This window comes from Hemicordylus capensis, chromosome 9, assembly GCF_027244095.1.
Source record: "Hemicordylus capensis ecotype Gifberg chromosome 9, rHemCap1.1.pri, whole genome shotgun sequence".
Lineage (NCBI taxonomy): Eukaryota > Metazoa > Chordata > Lepidosauria > Squamata > Cordylidae > Hemicordylus > Hemicordylus capensis.
In genome coordinates this window covers 4,548,823-4,569,323 of record NC_069665.1, presented here as the reverse complement: position 1 = coordinate 4,569,323, position 20,501 = coordinate 4,548,823, and the positions used below count along the sequence as shown (strand labels likewise).

The 20,501-nt window shown below is 47.5% G+C and overlaps 1 protein-coding gene across 4 annotated transcripts in view; it reads left to right on the top strand.

Moving 5' to 3' along the window:
- Positions 1-20,501, top strand: part of CPNE2 (copine 2) — a 102,897-nt gene that overhangs the window by 42,886 nt on the left and 39,510 nt on the right. For all 4 annotated transcript variants that reach the window (XM_053270418.1, XM_053270415.1, XM_053270417.1 and 1 more), the window contains exons 4-5: positions 15-89; positions 19,643-19,714. In XM_053270418.1, the coding sequence (XP_053126393.1) occupies positions 15-89; positions 19,643-19,714 (147 nt within the window). The remainder of the gene's footprint in view (positions 1-14; positions 90-19,642; positions 19,715-20,501) is intronic.

The following is a 20,501-nucleotide window of genomic DNA, read 5'->3' as shown; positions in this document are numbered from 1 at the left end:
TTTTGCTTCCTTAGATTGTCTCAAGCAAGAAGATAACGAGAGCACTCCTTTTGGGAAACGGGAAGCCAGCTGGAAAGGGGATGATCACGGTATGGTACACTTCAAGTTTGCTGTATAACAGGTCTTGAATTCAGGGCTTAAATTCCAGTTCTGCAATTGGAGTGGATGGTGCCAATTAGGATCTTTTTTGCCTTTGCTTTATAGCTGTGCTTTGTTTTGGTTGCACTATATGCCCTTTTTATGATGTGAGGAAGGGATCTTGGAGTGGGTTCAGACGAACCGCTACAAGTAAGGTGGAGGGAACCAGAGGATCTTGGGGGAACCTGCAGGATTCCTGCTGATAAGGTTCCTGGGTAGGAAGGAGGAAAGGTTCCTGCTCCAGGAAAGTTGAGGTTCCTGCCAGTAAGGTTAGGTTGCAGAATTTGTCTCCCATTCTCATTCCTGAAAGGAAGGTTGACGTTCCTGCCAGTAAGATTCCTGGGAACCAGAAGTTTCGGGGTAAGCCAGTACTTCTGGCCATTTCTGTCATTTGAACCTGCCACTGTCAGGTTTGTTTATTTATTTTTTATATTTATTTGACTTATATACCACCCTTCCAAAAATGGCTCAGGGTGGTTTGGTTTCACCCTTCCAAAAATGGCTCAAGGTTCCCTCTGCCGCCCAAATCTGTAACCAAGAGTTCATGTTGGGCAGAAAATCTTGAGTGGTGGAGGGATACGTTGGCAGGTTTGAACAACACAGAAATGTATCGGCTTGCGTTGGAAGTGTGTGTGCCCTGGGAACCTCCGGTTTTCTCCACCTTGCTTGCAGTGAGTCGTCTGAACCTGCCCTTGGATTCCTAAGAGGAAAAGGTGTGTATGGACAGAGCCCTACAGATGACACTGCACCTCTCCTGGATGTGTGTGTATGTATTTAAAATATTTATACTCCATCCTTCCAGTGCACTGCTGCTTGAGAAGGCTTACACATCAATAAAATGGATACAGTACAGAACAATTTTAAAAAACCAAATAAAAACAAGACTAGATTAAAAGCGCAATTAAACGGACAGATTTTGAAATTATCAATAAAAGCTAGACGCTAAGAAACCTACCAGATGTAAGCAACTGATAAAATATTATTAAAAGCCCTCTCAGGTTCTTCAGTTTTTTCTTAAGAACATTGAGGGAGGGAGCATGGCAAAGCTCTTCTGTGATGATGTTCCAAAGCTGAGGGGCCACAACTGAAAAGGCCTTGTCTCTAGTCCCTGCTGACAGGATCTCTGTTAGTGGGGGGGCCACGAGCAGGGCCTGATGATCAATGGAGGGCCCAGGCAGGTTCATATGGGCATTTGCGGTCCGACAGGTACCCTGGCCCCAAGATGTGTAGGGCTTTAAAGGTCAAGACTAGAACCTTTTAATCTAGCCCGGAAGTGGACCGGTAACCAGTGAAGCCACGCAGGATGGATATAACACTAATTATACTTGTACCCATGAGCATCCTAGCAGCAGCATTCTGGACTATCTGAAGCTCCTGAACTATCTTCAAGGGCAACCCCACTTAGAGTGCATTGCAGTAGTCCATTGGAGTGGTCGAGATGTCCCTAAAGCATGAGTGACTGAGATCAGGTCCGACTTCTCCAAGCAGGGTCACACTACAGGGAAACCTGTAGAAAGCACATTTCGGACTACTGAAAGCCCCATCTAGATCCAGATTTGATTACTAGCTTTTATTTCCTCTTGTTGCCATACTGATACTTGCTATCTGTCTATCTATCTGTCCGTCTATCACTCCCACTGTTTGGTTTGATGCAAAAGAGTCTTATGTATGTCTCCTCCGTTGATGTGAATGAGAATCTTAATAGGAGGGGAAGAGCATCTGCATGAGTAACAAGCCACTAAGTTGGCATGGTTGGTCGGTCAGAAAGAAAGGATGAAAAACATTGTCTTGGCTTGTCGGACATGGAATTTGAGCTAATGAAGTTTGGAACTTGGATTTGTTAGGGAATCCGGATTTCGTATTTATGTATTTACATGTCTTTGGCCACCTTTCCCCCCTTTTGCACCTAAGAAACCAATGCAGTACACACCAGAAACACTCAAAGGGCACAGTCCATTTGCTGTTAAGGAACAATTAGATGCTTGGATCTGTCCCACTAGAACCCAGGCTTAGCTCTGATTGAATTGTACTCAAAGAAATTGCTTTACAGTTTTTAAAAAATGTGATTATATCAGTGAAGTCATTTGTGTACAAATATTTATACATGCAGATATGTGCACTGGTATATTCCCTGTGCACATGCTTGCACATGCACTGCTTAGCCGCATGCAGATTAAAGGCCCGATCTGTGTGGATGCTGATCAGTTGTAGTACGTGGGATGGCGCTTAGTACTTAGCAACAGATCTCTTAGCAACAGGTTTTCTTCTCTTTCACACGGATGCATGTAGAACGATGCCTTTTCCGTTGCAGACATATTTAGCTAGTTTTTCAAAGAGAAAAGAAGAGATCTCAGCCTATATGTTTCTCACATATATAGGAACATAGGAAGCTGCCATATACCAAGTCAGACCCTTGGTTTGTCTAGCTCCGTATTGTCTATCCAAACTAAACATAAGAACAGACCTGCTGGATGGGCCCAAGGAGGCCCATCTAGTCCAGCATCCTGTTTCGCACAGTGGTCCACCAGATGCCGCTGGAAGCCACAGGCAGGAGTTGAGGGCCTGCCCTCTCTCCTGCTGTTACTCCCCTGTAACTGGTATTCAGAGGCATCCTGCCTCTGAGACTGGAGGTGGCCTATAGCCCTCCAACTAGTAGCTGTTGATAGACTTCTCGTCCATGAAGTTATCCAAACCCCTCTTAAAACCATCCAGGTTGTTGGCTGTCACCACATCTCGTGGTAGAGAATTCCACAAGTTGATTAGGCGTTGTTTAAAAAAGAACTTCCGTTTGTTGGTCTTAGATTTCCCGGCAGTCAATTTCATGGGATGACCCCTGGTTCTAGTGTTATGTGAGAGGGAGAATAATTTCTCTCTATCCACTTTCTCCACTCCATGCATGATTTTATAGACCTCTATCATGTCTCCCCGCAGTCGTCTTTTTTCTAAACTAAATAGCTCCAGGTGTTGTAGCCTTGCCTCATAAGGAAAGTGCTCTGGCAGCGGCTTCTCCAAGGCTGCAGGCAGGGGTCTCTCCCAACCCCATCTTGGAGATGCCAGGGTTTCAAGCTGGCTTTGTTAGTGATTCTGTCAATGCTCTGGTACAAATGTGGAATGATCAACGTACTAGAGCGGTAGTCGCAATCGCTCCTAAGCGTCCCCTCTGACCTGCTTTAAAGTCAGCCCTGTGGTTTTTGGAAGAACTACAGGAGCTGAAGTGGCAAGGTAGACAACTGGAGCACAAGTGGAGAAAGACTCGGTGTGAGTCCGACGGATTGCAACACAGAGCACATTTAGAAGATCTATGCTCTGGCAGTGCGGGCACCGAAGAAGCAGTTCTTTTTTGCCTGCATTGCTTCCGCAAATTCATGTTCACTGAGTTATCTAGGGTTGTGAGGAGGCTAGTTCATGCCCCCTCCGCCTTGAATTTGATTTTGGAACCATCTGACACTCGCTGTGATGTCTTTAATAACTTTTTGTGGATAAAATATCTTGTATTCATGCCAAACTAGACTCCACAGTTGTGCTCCCTCTCATTTTTTTCATTAGTGAGCAGAGAGGGTTTTGTTCTGGGCGGCAGTATCAGGGCAGTGTGCACTGCACACATGTGCATTATTATGTGCCACTGCAGATAGCACATACACACACACACGGGGTCGTTTCCTTATGTGGTGTTAAGAATTGTTTTAAGCATGTCTTTAAAAAAATGAACTAATTCAGCTAAGATTGAACTAAGAAGTCAATTTTCAAAAATATATGTTCTCTTTGTGGGGGAGGAGCAAGATTCTGTATTACTTCCATGGCACCATACCAGCGGCCATGTCGAATACCTGGTTTATTATTTATAAGTAAATATTATAAATTTATTAGTGGAATGCCTACCTTAACCTTCTGGGGTTCTTTGAGAGGGTTTGCAAAGATCAGGTCAAGTTAGTCAAGAAAAGTTCGGAAAGGAAGAGGCGAGCCACTTTTCAATGTAAAATTTAAAATGTAATCAGAAAAGTGGCTCGCCTCTTTTGCAACTGTTGCTAGGGATGATGGGAGGTGTAGTTCAGCATTGAGTCTCTGGTTGGCCATCCATGCTTTATTCATTGCATTCTTTCCCTCTAAAAGTGGTGCCTAGTATGCTATAGGGATGTAGCTGTGCTGGAAGCACCTGAGAAAGATCTGACACCACGCCAGTTTGCATTTTGCCAGAGTCATAGAAACATAGGAAGCTGCCTTATTCCGAGTCAGACAATTGGTCCATCTAGCTCAGTACCAGCCTTCCGAGGTTTCAGGCAAGAGTTCCTTTTAGCCGTACCTGGAGATGCTGCCAGGAAGTGAATTTGGGATCTTCTCAGTGGAGGTATGCAGATGCCCTTTCACTCAGCTATGGTGCCATTCCCTAAGGGGAATATCTTACCTGTAGTCTTGCATTCAAAGGCAAACCAGGGTGTATGCTGCTTAGCAAAGGGGACGATTCATGCTTGCTACCAAAAGACCAGCTCTTCTTTCGTATGGCACGTAGGAAGCTTCCTTATACTGAGTCCGACGGTTGGTCCATCTAGTTCAGTGTTGTCTACACTGACTGGCAGCAGCTCTCCAAGGAGTCTCTCCCAGCCCTACCTGGGGATTGAACCTGGGACCTTCTGCCTGCAAAGCAGATGCTTTGGCTATGGTCCATTCAGGTGTGTGTGTGTGTGTGTGTGTGTGTTATGGCCGTTCTCAGCCAAGCATGCCCAGTTTAGGTTATTAATGGAGCTGAGCTCAGGAGTTTCACCACCGATGGCCTTTGTATGCAGATCAAGATTTTTTGCTCTTTCAGTTTCTGTCTTGCAGCTTAGCACAGTCGTGAATGTGACGCCTCTTGCCTGTCACCGCCACTTACTTCTCCAGGATGCCTGGGAGAATGTGCAAAGGGGATTTTACCAGCAGGCTTGCTAGGCGCTCAAGCCATGGGCACTTCCCCACACGATGCAAAGAATGGATAATTGTGTCCCTAACGTGGGTTTGAAGGAGGAAAACAAAAAACCACCACCCACGTTAGGTAGTTAGTGGCAGTCTGTAGCACAGGAAATAGCACTTTTCAGTGATGGTCCATCTGGCTGTTCAGTTTGACTGAGCTTGTTTTCCTCTTTCTGCACGCAAGTGATCTTAAATGATTTAACTGATCCCAAGTTTTGCCATATAGGGACTGGGCAGCCATGATCAACCCTTGCCCCGAAAAAGAGTAGCACTCTGGTCTTGTGGTAGCGAGCATGAAGCTAAGATAAAGACCAAGGGCCCTTCAACAACAACTTCCCCAATGTGATGAGGAAGAGAGGCTTTGGCTAAGTGCGTTCGGCTGTTAACCGAAAGGTTGGTGGTTCGAGCCCAGCCAGGGACGGTGTCTGTTACTTTGAGAGAGGAGAGCTGGTCTTGTGGCAGCAAGCATGACGTCTCCCCTTAGCTAAGCAGGGTCTGCCCTGGTTGCATCTGAATGGGAGACTAGAAGTGTGAGCACTGTGAGATATTCCCCTCAGGGGATGGAGACGCTCTGGGAAGAGCAGAAGGTTCCAAGTTTCCTCCCTGGCACAATCTCCAAGATAGGACTGAGAGAGACTCCTGCCTGCAACCTTGGAGAAGCCGCTGCCAGTCTGTGAAGACAATACTGAGCTAGATAGACCAGTGGTCTGACTTGGTATATGGCAGCTTCCTATGTTCCTGTGTTTCTGACATCCACTTTCCTGTGACCTGGCTTGTATGTGGGAGTGAGCTGTGGAGGTTCAGGGGTGGTGGGAATTCTAACAGAGCCTCTGTTCAGGGGCGTAGCTAAGGGAGAGGGGGCCCGTGTCCACTGCTTTTCCTGGCGGTCCCTCGGAGTGAGGGAGATAATGAAGAAAATAGGGAGGGGGTGGAGCTGGGGGGCCTTCAGGAGCTGGGGGTTCCAGGTTTTTTGAACCCATCTGTTCAATTATAGTTACACCTCTGCCTCTGTTACTGTATGTGCTAGAGCAGCGTTTCTCAACCACTGGTCAGCGGAGTGCTGCTGGTCTGCGAGGCATTGGATACTGGTCTGTGAGGCATCACTAGTAAAAATCACACTCACACACCCCAAAAATTGGGGGTCTGGCGGGGGCTACCAGGAGCTCATTTCCAGGCAGCCCTCGCTGCTGGATAACGTCCATTTCACGTCCTCGAAATGAGCACTATAAAAATAGTAAAAACAAACAAATAAATGTAAATATAAATATTCTAAAGAAATAGGTAAATAAAAATAAAATCTCACCCAGCCCAGTTCCTGGCCAGGAAGGAAGGGGAGGGGCTGGAGGAGTCTCCTTCCCTCCCTGACCGCACTGGCTTCTGCTGCTGTAGAGGAGTGAGTGAGTGAATGAGTGTGGCGTCTTTAAACCAACCTTTAAAAATAATTAATTCAAGCTAAAAGACCATACAACTCATATCCTATGACTGCATTGACTGGCGCTTTGCTGTAAAGTTCTGGTTTGGTAGGTGGAGACGAGGGGAATGTTTTGGGAGGGTTGCTCTGTAGTCTGTACTGCTTGCTACCTTTTGGAGTCGACCTTGAGTGGTTTTATCCCGAATGTATGTATGTATATGAGTCTCTTGTTTATATAGCACCATCGATGAGCATGGTGCTTCATAGAGTAACAAAGAGAGGGGTGGGTCTTTGCCCCGAGGTGCTTACAGCTAACATAGGAGAGGCAACCAAGAAAAGGGAGGAAGGCTAATGTGAAGGTAAATAGGGGAGGAATATGGGTTGACTTCAGCTCCACCAATGGAGTCTTGGGTTTTGTTGGGGATGCAGAAGAAGAGGTTGTTCCAAAGACATTATGGAAGAGGTGGGCTTTGAGGAAAGATCTGAAGAGAAAGAAGGAGAGAGAGAGACCATCACAGAGGTGTCATTGGAACATAGGAAGCTGCCTTTATACCGAGTCAGCCCATTGGTCCATCTAGCTCTACACAGACTGGCAGCAGCTTCTCCAGGGCTGCAGGCAGGAGTCTCTCTCAGTCCTATCTGGAGATGCTGCCAGGGAGGGAACTGGGAATCTTCTGCATGCAAGCAGGCGGGTGCTCTTCAACTAAGCTATGGCCCCATCCCTCAAGGGGAATATCAGTGTTCACATGTAGTCTCCCATCCAAATGAAAAACCAGGGCAGGTCCTGCTTAGCAAAGGGGACAATTTATGCTTGCTCCCACAAGACCAGTCCTAGGGGCCAGCAAGGAGCAAACATTTGATTGCCTTGATTATGCAGATTTCATCCAGCTCTGCTTTGCCTGCACCAAGGTGGGCTTTTGTCTCCTTTCCTGATCAGGCATTCTTGATTTGTAAGGCTTCTTTCGCCACTGGAGACTTCTTCTTCTGTGTCTGCCCCTCATTACACACAGCCAGACACCAATCAAGCGGGAAATTGTGATGGTAGCTTCAAGTGGAAATGGTAACGACAAAGTCCTGTAGCATCTTGAGGACTGTCATTTATTGTAGCAGAAGCTTTCATGGGCTGTACGGCCCATTTCATCGTATTCATGAAGTGTAATCCTCTGCATGAAATAGCCAGAAATGCCAGGTCTTCTGTCTAGTTCAAAAGTATACAAGATAAACGTTGTGACTGTACACAACAGCAGCCACAGGTGCTAACAGCCTCCTAAGAATGCTAAGTTAATTACTTCTGTAATGTGATTTTAAAAAGCCCCGTGTCTCAATTTCTGTCCTGCGGTGATCATCTTGTCAAGCCTTGTTATACCTTTTAATTAAACAGGTACTTGCTCTGGTCTCTCTCTGAAAAATTTATGTTGAAGAAATGAAGTCGGTGAAAGCTTCTGCTACAATAAAGGGGTTCATCTCTAAGATGCCACAAGATTCTCTTGTACAGACTAACACGGCTACCCCCCGGAAGAAGGACTGTGGTTCTGCGTGAGGTTACTGAGAGTGCATTGACTCCATTTCAGGAGCTTAGGATATGTGCAGAGAATAATGTGTGAAGGCAAATTGGTAGTGTTTGGGAAAGAAAAGCAGGAATGGTTCATGGCTGCGTGATTAAGGAAACAGCACGTTTTGAGGGTTGCTACCCTCTTCTTCAAGGGAAAATCTTCACGTAACAAAATGCAAAACTTCTCACAAACTCACTGTCAGTAATCTGTGAGAAGTTTTGCATTTTGTGACATGAAGATTTCCCCCTGAAGAAGTAGTACCAACCCTCAAAACAAGTTGGGACCAGTGTTCCCTCCAAGGCAGGCTTCCCCAACCTGCAGCCCTCTAGATGTTGCTGAACTACAACTCCCAGCATCCCTAGCCACAATTTAAGGCGTGCACACGCTCACAAGTTTTTGGATGTCCACTCAGTTCATTTTAGATCCCGCTCAGGTTGAATCAGGAAGGCCCCACTCTGAATGCATGTGCGTGCACACTGCCTTGATGCTGCCACCCAGAACAAAACTCATTCTGCACACAGATGGAAAAAATTAGATAGAACACTGGTTGGGACTCTTGTTTCCTTAATCAATCATCCACATGCAGTTCCTGCTTTTCTTTTCCACCACTGATGGTGTGGTACTTCCCCTCCTGTTCAGTTTCATCTGTAATGTTTGGAGCCAGAGAAGAATCTGAAGCCATATAGGACTTAGTCCTATAAGACTTCAGTTAGTGTCCTGCTATAACTGAGCAAAGAGGCACCTTTTAAAAGAGTTTGTTCTATTTAGCTGGGGGAGAGCAACTGGCCCTATCCATCCCCAGCACAGCATCCCTCCAGTGGCTGTTGCTGGTGTCTCTCTTGTGTTTCTTTTCTAGATTGTAAGCCCTTTAGGGACACAGAGCCAATTAATTAATTAATTAATTAATTAAATCTATGCAAACTGCTTTGGGCACTTCTGTTGAAAAGCAGTACATAAATATTTGTTGTATTTGTATTTGTAAGGGGGATGGTCCTGGGGCTGGAGATGATGACTCAACTTTGAGAACTCCTGGACTAGCTAGACCCCTATTGATGCTGTTGTGGTGCCTGACCCCCGTTGGACTGCTGGCTGTTACGGCACCCTCTGGTCATCTGCCAGCCGCTCCCTCTTCTGGCAATCCACCACGAAGGGAGGTGGGTTAATCCTGGAACCCATTGCCCAGTTCGCCCAGGAGACCTTTTGCACTCCTCCTCTCTCCCCAGTTTTGTGCCTCCTCTTCCCTCCTAGCCTTTCTGAAACCTGGGACTGTCCACCCTTGTCAAGAGACTCCCCTTGGATTGCTCAAAAGGAGAGGAGCTGCTTTGAGCTGGGGAGGGAGACCCTCTGCAGACCTGTTTGGCTCCAGGCAAATTCAGAAGGGCTCAGTGGCTCTTTGCTCTTGGCTTGAAGCCGAAATAACGAGCTTCCTGCCCTCTGGATTTGCTGTCTCTTTGCTTTTAGTGGCCTGCTGCTGCCGGCGTCTTCCCAGGTAGTGAGAACTTGAATGGAGACCCCGTCTCTTCAGGAAGGGGGGGGGGCAGGCAGAGCTCCTGTATGCTCTCTGAGTGTGGCTGCCCAGCATTGTTGCTGCCAGGCCTATCAAGCAGAGGCAAAAGAACCCTAGCAATGCACATAAGTCTATGATGCACATAAGAGCCCCTGGTGGCACAGTGGTAAAACTGCCGCCCTGTAACCAGAAGGTTACAAGTTCGATCCTGACCAGGGGCTCAAGGTTGACTCAGCCTCCCATCCTCCCGAGGTCGGTAAAATGAGTACCCAGAATGTTGGGGGCAATATGCTAAATCATTGTAAACCGCTTAGAGAGCTCCGGCTATAGAGCGGTATATAAATGTAAGTGCTATTGCTATTGCTATAATTGGCAACGTACTTTGCAGGCTCTGCTAGTGGTGTCTTGAAGCTGGAGTCCTCGGATTTCAGTGCCAGGACTTGGATCCGGACTGCCAACTGGCTCATGTCAGCAGGGCCACGACATCATCACCAGCACGTAGGAAGCTGCCTTCTACCCAGTCAGACCTTTTGTCCATCCAGCTCAGCCTTGTCGGCTCTGACTGGCAGCAGCTCTCCAAGGTTTCAGGCAGGAGTCTCTCCCAGCCTTCCCTGGAGATCCTGCCTGGGATTGAACCTGGGCCCTTCTCCATGCAAAGCCGGGGCTCGAGTGCCGCGTTGTCAAATCTCCTCTAGATATACAAAGCTGCCTTCTACCGAGTCAGACCTTTGGTCAGTTTTGTCGACACTGACTGGCAGCAGCCCTCCAAGGTTTCAGGCAGGGGTCCATCCCAGCCCTAGCTTGATGGGGTCCACACCATCTCACATCTGCTGATCTTCCTGCTGGTGTGAGATACAGTCCCCAGTGCAAGATATAATAGTACACAACTGCCTCTGAGGAAGAGCACTTTTAGACGATAAGCAACTAAAGAACTGATCCATATCTTTTGAAATCTTTGGGCATTTCCAATATCCCCTCCTCCCGTCCTCCTTTTTGTCTTGACCCAAGGATGGGGCACCTCTGCCTTCTAGGGTGGTTGTAAGGATTGATGATGCAGGTGAAGCACTCTGCACGCCCCCAAAGCGCTATTAAAAATGCTAAGTTGAGGGGGATAACCCGACTGAGAACTCCTGAGGCCCACCAGGCTGCGTCTCTGGCTGTTGCTGTGTAGAAGCCCAGCTGCCAGCAAGCGAGGGGCGTCATGGGGGAGGGCAGCAAAGTGGCAAGCTTGTTGGAAGCAGGCCATGCTGGCATGAAGCCCTGCAGCCCAACGCCTGCCAGCCTGTGTGGGTGGCTTGAGTGTGCACGAAGCAGGCAACATTGCGGCGAGCCGGATAAGGCCAGCCAGCAACGCAGCCGCCTCCCCTAGTGCAGGCTGCACTTTCTGCGTTGGCACAGGCCTTGCTGGAAGCCACTCGGTTGGTTCAGCTTATCAGTCGCGAAACATCGGACAAGCAAGCCTGTTGTTGTGGGCAGTGCCATTGAAAAACTGGAAGTTTGGACCTCTGCACTTCCATTAGAACAGGGGTTCTGAAACGTAGGCCCCCAGATGTTGGACTACAACACCCATCATCCCCCGTGGCTGGGTGTGTGTGATGGGCTTTGTAGTCCAACATCATCTGGAGACCCTTGAAATCGAGCGGTGATATCAAAGATGACATTTCCATTTTGCGGTCAGTGAGAGCTGAATGCCTTGCTCTCCGTGGACTCTTTTCTCAGAGATCCTTACAATATTCCTTTTAGAACGCTCAGAATTTACATTCCCAAACTGCAGGTGGGAAGTGAAAGAATTGGCAGCTTTTGGAAGGCCTCCTATGGAGCACATGTCCCAGGTCCCTCCTCTGGCAGCTGCAGATAGGGCTGGGAAATGCTCTTCTGAAACGCAGGAGAGTGTCTGCCAGGATATGGGCCAATGGTCCCACGCAGTACGAGGCAGCTTCTGAAGACAAGCTTAGTGCTTCTCAAGTTCTGCTGGGGTCACTTGGTTTTCAGAAGCTTCACTGCACGTTATTTTTACATTTCTATCCTGCTCCTCCTCCAAGGAGCCCAGAGTAGTGTACATGGTTATGGTCATGTTCACAACAACCCTGTGAGGTAGGCTAGGCCCAGAGATAAGTGACTGGCCCAGAGTCACCCAGTGAGTTTCAGGGCTGCACATGTACTTGCTGAGTGTCAGGTCCCAAAGGCCAAGTGCTGACAAAGTCCCACCTTTAGCATCAGGAGAGGCGGCACGTACCTGGAGAAGGAGAGGCAGAATACGAATACAAATACGATGGATGTTTATATAGCACTTTTCAACAAAAGTTACCAGTGACAGGCAGGGTGCACAAGTAACCTGGAGGTTGTTTTTGTTTTGTTTGTTTATCGTATTTATATACCACCTAACATGTACATCTGGTGTACATGAGTTAAAATACAAGTATAAAACAGGATAAAAGGATTAAAACTATTTTATGATATAAAAAACAGCATTTAAAATGAATTAATTAAAAGCCTGAGAAAACAGGAGTGTCTTAAGAGTCTTTTAAAAAATGGCCAGAGATGGAGAAACTCTGGTTTTGACAGGGAGTTGTTGGCTGATGTGGTTTCAGCTACAGCAGGTGTCTTGGTGGTGGTAAGAATCCCAGGAGGGATTCAGCCTTTGGACAGCAACGAGAGTCATGCAAGGGAATCCAGTACCACGGACAGCTCCAAGCTGGAGAGCAACAACAGAGTAGGCCGGATATTCGCCTGGTTCACGCATTCTGCGCAATATGCCTACAGTCTGTTTACAGTGTGTGCACATGCAGATCTGTACACGTGTACAGTTAGTCCCATGTTATGTTTTCATGTACAGCAGTGTACTTCCTCTCTATACTTGCATTTGAGTCTGTACTCAGGTACACTTTTAAAATGAATTCACATTCTGTAATTCAGGCAAAAATGTGTGCTTGAGTACAAACGTGACCTCGCGTACAACATAATGTATGAATTCCTGCAAAAATCTGGAGTCAGTTGCAAGCTTATGTTGGTGCCTGGAGGACAAGCCAGAGGCTTTGGAGGAGCTGCTAGGACTAGTCCGTGTGATTCCTCTGATGCAATGGGCTCCAGTGGACTGGGGGCCACTGGGAGCTGGGCTGTCGGGGCTTCTCATTCGGACTCCAGAGACTGCCTCCTCTCCAGATTGGGGCCTGCCTTGTCTCCAGAAGAGCTGCCTCCAAGTTACGAGGCAGAGTTCAGCAGCAAGGGGTCTCAGAACTCAGCAGTCGTTTGCATGTGATTGGCCCTCCAAGTCACCGGATTCCAAGGACCAAGAGCATTCTGGTCCACCCTGGCTTGAGATGCTTGCAGAGGAGAGCTGTTCTGGTGGTAGCAAGCAAGCACGAATTGTCTTCTTTGCTAAGCAGGGTCCACCCTGGTTTGCATTTGAATGGGAGACTATGTGTGAGCCCTGTAAGCAAGGGCATACTATGGAGCAAGGGGGAGATTGTCCCCAAGCTACCAGGATCTGTGGGGCCACCAAGGCACCCCCCTCACCCTTTCCCTGTGCCCCCCATGCCCCCCCCAGCTGGTGAATGAAGCGCTTGCCACTTGGGAGTGTGAGGCTTGCCCTTTCCGTCCTCAGCAAGTGTTTCACTGAAATGCTGGCTGTGCTCAGGGGGAAAAGCCCAGCCAGCCAATAGCCATTCGGAAATTCCATGCCTTCCTATGGCCCTTTGGAAGGACCCAGGGCATTTTAGTGGGCATTCGCCATCATTCATTTTAGTGCATTCCCTAAAGAATCTGCTTTGCATGCAGAAGGTCCCAGGTTCCCTGCCTGGCAGCATCTCCAAGATTGAGTTGGAAGAGGCTCCTGCCTGCAGCCTTGGAGAAGCCGCTGCCTGTCTGTGCAGACCATTCTGAGCTAGGTGGACCAAGGGTCTGACTCAGTATATGGCAGCTTCCTATGTTCCGAACCAGGGAATCGGGTGCCGACGTGTGGCCAGTTCCCATTTTGAGCCCTGCTGAGCCGGAAATCGAGAGATGTCTGCCACCGCCCTTCCCATCTCCTACGGCTGCTACTACTTAGTGTTTGTTTAGCACGAACAGGTGCAGGAGAGAACATAGAAGTGAGAGGCGGTTCCAGGCACAGTGGGTGGAACAGCAGAAGATGCCAAGACTTCTGCCAGCACTCTCCACACCCCCCCCTCTCTCTCTCTCTCCCCCTTTTTGAGAGCAGTGACTGAATGTCAGTGTTTGCATGCAGAGGAAGGAGCTGCAGTTCATGACTGATGTTTATAGACCTTGTTTGCCCTCTGATTTTTAACCGGGGCCGTATTTTCGACTGTGAAAAGGCTGCAGGGCAGCCAACATTAACTGCTTACTGTTACAGCTCTGTAGTAGAGCATTCATTCAAGCATTCTGTGGTTGCAAAGCAGATGTGCTTCTTCAGGGGTGGTTTGGGGTCCCAGGGGAAGGTCTGCCCCCCTGCCCCCAGCTAAGACTGTGGGGCATGCTTTGTGATCCCTCCCAATACCTGCAAATGCCCCTTTCCTTTTAAGACAGCTTGCAGAGGCTGTGTGCCTACCCGTGCTCACCGTTAGCAGTCAGTACATAGGGACACAAGAAGCGGCCTTCTACTGAGTCAGACCCTTGGTCCATCTCGCTCAGCATTGTCTACCCAGACTGGCAGCGGCTTCTCCAAGGTTGCAGGCAGGAGTCTCTCTCAGCCCCATCTTGAAGATGCTGCCAGGGAGGGAACTTGGAACTTTCTGCAGGCAAGCAGGCCGGTGCTCTTCCCAGAGCAACTCCATCCTCTGAGGGGCATATCTTACAATGCTCACAAGTTGTCCCTCATTCATATGCAACCACGGTGGAGCCTGCTTAGCAAAGGGGACAAGTCATGGTTGATTCCACATGACCAGCTCTCCTCCCAGATAGCATTCAGTCAGGGAGGGTTTCTTAGGAACAGGAGCTATGCAGAAGGCTAGACGAGTCTGAATTTAGCCTTTGAGGACTGAATTTACAGCAAATGTCCCATTCCCAGTCCCTATTCTAGGCTGTGTTGGAGAAGAGCTGTGCCCATCCTGTAAAGGTAAAGTGTGCCGTCAAGTCGATTTTGACTCCTGGCGCCCACAGAGCCCTGTGGTTGTCTTTGGTAGAATACAGGAGGGGTTGACCATTGCCTCCTCCCGCGCAGTGTGAGATGATGCCTTTCAGCATCTTCCTATGTTGCTGTTGCCCAATATAGGTGTTTCCCATAGTGTGGGAAACATACCAACGGGGATTCGAACTGGCAACCTCTGGCTCGCTAGTCAAGTCATTTCCCCGCTGAGCCACAGCGAAGGTGGCTTCGCCCATCCTGTACAAAATACTTTTTGAACTTGACTGTGGGGGAGGATGGGGGCATGCTCTCAATCTCACCAGCCGCTGGTGCTGGGATTTCTTTGTCTCAAAAAGCCCTTGAATGGGACAGTTTATTCTCGGTGGAAGATGAAGGCGTAGGACACAAACCTATTTGCTACCACGGCACTGGCTTCGAAACCATTTTCAGCAGCTAGTTAGCCGTGGCACAACTTTGAGTCACTCCTGGCGTGTGCAAAAAAATGTGGAGAAAAAGGAACCACTTGGCAATGCCCGGAGAGCAAGCAAGAAGAGAGACTTGCTTTATCTTTTTGGTTGCTTTTCTTGAGCATACTTGCTATCTTGCCATATACTTGCAAGATATAAATATCTGCAATCTTGAGCATACTTGCAACCCCCAAGGAGCTCAGGGCAGAGTCCTTGAGGCTACCCTACTGATACCTTCTGAACATCTCTGCATAGCTGGGTTCTTCTCAGCTTTGGGTCCCCGGATGTGGCTGGACTACAACTCCCATCACCCTCAGTCACAATGGCTGAGTGGTAGTCCAGTTCCATCTGGGGGCCTAAGGCTGAGATCCCCTGCTGTCCAGGAATATTGGGCTGAGGAACAGTGAGTTACCTGGGGCTACCCACTGCAAAATGGGTCAGGGGGTTTTGGTCAGATCATTTCTCTGCTACAATAATTGCGTGGTGGGTGGGCAGGTTTGGACAGTTTGTAGGGCAGGCAGTGTGGTGTAGTGGTTAGAGTTGTATTAGGAGACCTGGATCCAAATCCCCACTGAGCTGTGAAACTCACTGGGTGACTTTAGGCCAGGCTTTTGCCTAAGTTGTTGTGAGGGGAAAAGAGAAAGGGAGGGAAGCAAAGACCCTGGTCTTCTGCTGCAGCTGGGCCAGTTTCTTGTTTTGCTTTTGGTCTAAAGCATAAGGTTAATGTATTGATTGCTTCTAATACCGTACTGACCTGAAGCTGAGACTAGTTTCCCCCCAGGTTGGGAACCCCGCACACTAAAGACTGCTGCTTCCTCTGACTGCTTTTCACTTTTAAAAAACAACAACAAAAAAAGTTGAGGAAAGTAGCACAGAACGCTGTCATATGTCGTTTGGCCCTGTAGGAAGCTAGTTCCTCAGGCCGTCCCCTTGTGGCTCCCATAAAATATTTTAAGTGGAGTGCCGATGAAGCTTTAGCTTCCGTTAAAAAAAACCCTGTATTTTGTGTACAACCTTCTTTATGAATTTGCTGTCAGACAGCAAAGTAGTATGAAGCCTCCGGCTATGCTCTCTTATGTTCCCAAGAGTTGAGAGATGCAACTTGTTCCGAAACGGTCATGAGGTTGATATCAAACATCATAGGCTGCCTAATCAAATTTGCAGTAATTAAAGGAATTATAAATGAGACAGGAAGAATGGGCAGAGAAGATAATGGAGTAATCACTCCCTGTTGGGGTTGTCAAATGCCAAATATCGTATAAATTGAATTTGTTCATATATCTCTTCAAAATATCTCCAGCAGGCAGTGGAACCATTAAAAGTCTGGGGTCAGTTCCAGTTCAGCGTCATCAGTATTGAACTTTTAACCAGTGTAGATGCATTTTATACCAAATAAAGTCAGGCTTTTCTGTTTGCAATGTAATTCCATAGAATGAATATAACTACTGTATTTAACTTGAAGGGGGAAATCTACTTTAAAATACTGTCTTTAAAAAAATTGTTAAAAGGTTTCAAAGGCCGTATAGGATAAAATGCAGAATAAAACTGGGAAAATAGCACATGACTCATACAATGGCAAGATGAAAGTCCTCTGATGATTAAATGTTCATACTCCAGAGAATACTCAGCAACTGCAGCCCTCTTCAGATATTCTTAAACTGTTCCCAGGGTCAGTGGGAACAGGAGTGCCCTGACAGAGTGGATGTACTCCACATCCATGACCCCCACTCTCTCCGGCTAAAGTGTAGAGGCAAGCACTGAACCCAGAAAGATCAGGGAGCAGAGCTGTCAAATCCATTGGTTTGTGGTGTGGGGTCTGTCCCTCTAGGCCTTCCCTGCCAGTTCCTTGCTCTTCTTCAGCAGTAGGGGCGTAGGAAGCCTTGTAGCTCTGGAACATAATTTGGGAGGATGGGCTCAACCTCTGTCCCTGGCAGCATCTCCGGGGTGGGGTGGGGTTGGAAGAGACTCCTACCTGGAGCCTTGGAGAATTTATGCCACTCCGTGTCGATGATGCTGAGCTAGTTGGTCCAATGATTTGACTTGATACAAAGCCGCTTCCTAGGTTACCCTCTCGAATCCAGAATCCCAGAAATTGCCGAATTCCCTGAATGGCAACCCCATTCTGAATAGGGCCAACCATCAGAAAAGGCTGTGAGATCAAGTGAGAGACCAGTTCTGTCTTGTGCCTGACCTGATCAGGAGTGAGAGGTGTCTTAGCCACACATGCGTCCCATTGCAGCTCTTGTTTTCTAACTCCTGGTCTCTGTCTGTATGACACTAATGAGGAAAAGAAAGCAATTACCGGCTTTGGTTGGGTCATCTCCACCAACAAAAGCTCTGTGACTCACTGCTTTTTATTCAGATCGTTTTGGAAGGCAGGGAAGAGAGAAGAGCTATTTTCAGCCTTGGTCAATGTCATCTCCTCCACCCCACCAGGCTGGATTGGTACAGAGCCTAAGGGTGAGAGATTCCAAAGCCAGCTGCATGGAGGCCAGGAATGATTCCATCTTGTCACATCAGTCTTATTTCTCTCTCTCTCTCTCTCTCTCTCTCTCTCTCTCTCTCTCTCTCTCTCTCTCTCATATTTGCATTTCACCCAGAAATCTTCCTGCATGGCATCAGACAGAACAAAAACAAAGCAGTATTGTGAAAGATCAGCATCTTTTTTTGAGGAAAACAAAATCTAAATATGCCCCCCCCGCCAAATCCAGCCAGATTGGGCAAGCTGAATAAAGCATGCACATTATGAAGTAGGCTTCCTTTGCCAGCGTTGGCTCCTTGGGCATGGCTTGTTATGGATCTGCTGCTCGTCGTGGAGGAGGATGAAGCCCTGGTGTCCACATGCGTCCGATTCAATTTCTGGCATCTCCAAGTAGCCCTGGGAAAGACCCTTCTCTGGAGAGCCGCTGCCAGTCAGTGTAGAGCAGCCTTTGGCACTCCAGCTATTGCTGAACTACAATATGTTGTGGCTGGAGATTATGGGAGTTGTAGTCTAGCAACAGTTAGGTGGGCTTAATGGCATGCCTTGGTATAAGTCAGCTTGCTGTGTTGGCCTACACCTTCATTTCTGGCTGCTGGTGATTGTGACTGCGGATGATGGGAGTTGTAGTCCAAAACCAGCTGGAGGGTTGTGGTTTGAGGCTCTTGGTGCATGCATTAATTCCTTTCGTCCAGTAGTTATCACTGGTCAAATAGTGCAACTTTTGAAAGTTCAGTAAAACACCTGTCAATGATGAATATTTATATACCACTTTTCAACTAAGGTTCTCAAAGTGGTTTACATAGAAAAATAATGTTTTCCTGTCCCCAAAGGACTCACAGTCTAAAAAGAAATGTAAAATAGACACCAGCAGCAGCCACTGGAGGGAGGCTGTACTGAGGCTGAGTAGGGCCAGTTGCTCTCCCCCTGCTAAAGATAACAACAACAACAATAAATATTTATATACTGCTTTTCAACAAATGTTTCCAAAGCAGTTTACATAGAGAAGTAATAATAAAATAAAATAAGATGGATCCCTGTCCCCAAAGGGCTCACAATCTAAAAAGAAACACAAGACAGACACCAGCAACAGTCACTGGAGGTACTGTGCTGGAGTTGGAGAGTAACTAGGGCCAGTTACTCTCCCCCTGCTAAATAAAGAAAATCACCACATTAAAAAGGTGCCTCTTTGCCCAGTTAGATAAGAGAATAACCACTTTAAAAAGTGCTTCTTTGCTCAGTTATCTGAGATCTGCTCAGGGGTGTCACTATAACTGAGCGGATGGGTTCAGAGAACCCAGGATTATAAAGATGATATCTTGCCAAAAAACAAACAAACAAACAAACAAAAACAATCTGAAATAGGGACAGGATTACCATTTGAGGGGCACTGCCCCTATTCCCCCCCCCCCCTCATTCTGGGGAAAGGGGAATGGAGGAGCCAACTGGAAGAGAAGAGCTGGTCTTGTGGTAAAGGTAAAGTGTGCTGTCGAGTTGGTGTCGACTCCTGGCACACATAGAGCCCTGTGGTTGTCTTTGGTAGAATACAGGAGGGGTTTACCATTGCCTCCTCCCATGCAGTATGAGATGATGCCTTTCAGCATCTTCCTGTATCACTGCTGCCTGATATAGATGTTTCCCATAGTCTGGGAAACATACCAATGGAAATGCAAACCGGCAACCTCTGGCTTGCTAGTCAAGACATTTCCTGTTGGGTCATTAGGTGTCTTGTGGTAACAAGCATGAATTGTCCCTGTTTCTAAGCAGGGTCTGTGGAGAAGCTTCTGCCAGTCTGTGTAGACTATACTGAGCTTGATGGACCAGTGGTCTGACTCTATAATAACGGCAGCTTCCTATTTTCTTAATCATCGTAAGCATGCCAGGGTGTGGTAGGGGAAAGAAAACCCACCCAAGAGTATCAAGATGTGTGGGGTGTGCCTGTTTGTGCTGTTGTTGTGGCTATCTTGGTTGTGCGAACCACAGTTGGGCATTTATCTGTGGTGGTAGGTGCAGGGGACAGAAAATAAATACAGAAGCATCATGTCTGGATGGGGCTAATGAGTTTCCCTTTTGGCTTTCAGATAGCAGCCCAAGAACTATCGGACAACCGTGTGATCACTCTCAGCATGGCTGGCAGAAAGCTGGATAAAAAGGTGCATGTCATTTTCGAAATAAACGCATACTCATGTTGCAGGTAACAGATGAGCAGATCGCCTATATTTACTGTGAAATTATTAGATCTCATATATTTTCAGGGAAAGCTCAGGGGCCTTGCATATCTACCAGGTGCATGGCAAGCGGTTGTCTTTGTTTTTTAGCCCCTAGATGTTCAGACTTAAAGGTCTGGAAGTCAAAATTATTTTATTGATTATCTTGTCTGTTCATAGAAAACGTTTTAATACTGTTCTTTAATCGACTGTCACCAGGGTGGTTTGCAATGACGAGTTTGCAATAACCAAATAGATAAAAAATTACAAACAAAAGTGAACAATATTTAAATCCCAAATTGGCTGTTAAAATGCCTGGGAAAAGAAAAGGGTCTTTGCAAAAGGACATGCCATGAAGCACCAAGCTTGCCACTTTGCTGCCCTCTCCCATGATGCCCCTCGCTTGCTGGCAGCTGGTCTTCTATATTTCTACACAGCAACAGCCAGAGACGCAGCCTGGCGGGCCTCAGGAATTCGAGTTCTCATTACCTGGGAAGACACCTGCAGCAGCAGGTCACTAAAAGCAAAGAGACAGCAAATCCGGAGGGCAGGAAGCTTGTTATTTCGGCTCCAAGCCAAGAGCAAAGAGTAGGGATGTGCAAAAAATTTCGGGCACAGATCAATCTGTGCCCGAAACGAGCAATTTCGGGTGATTCGGGTCTGAACCGAATCACCCCCGATGTCCCCCGATATTTTTCGGGGCCGAGCCAAATCACCCCTGATTCGGGCCCAA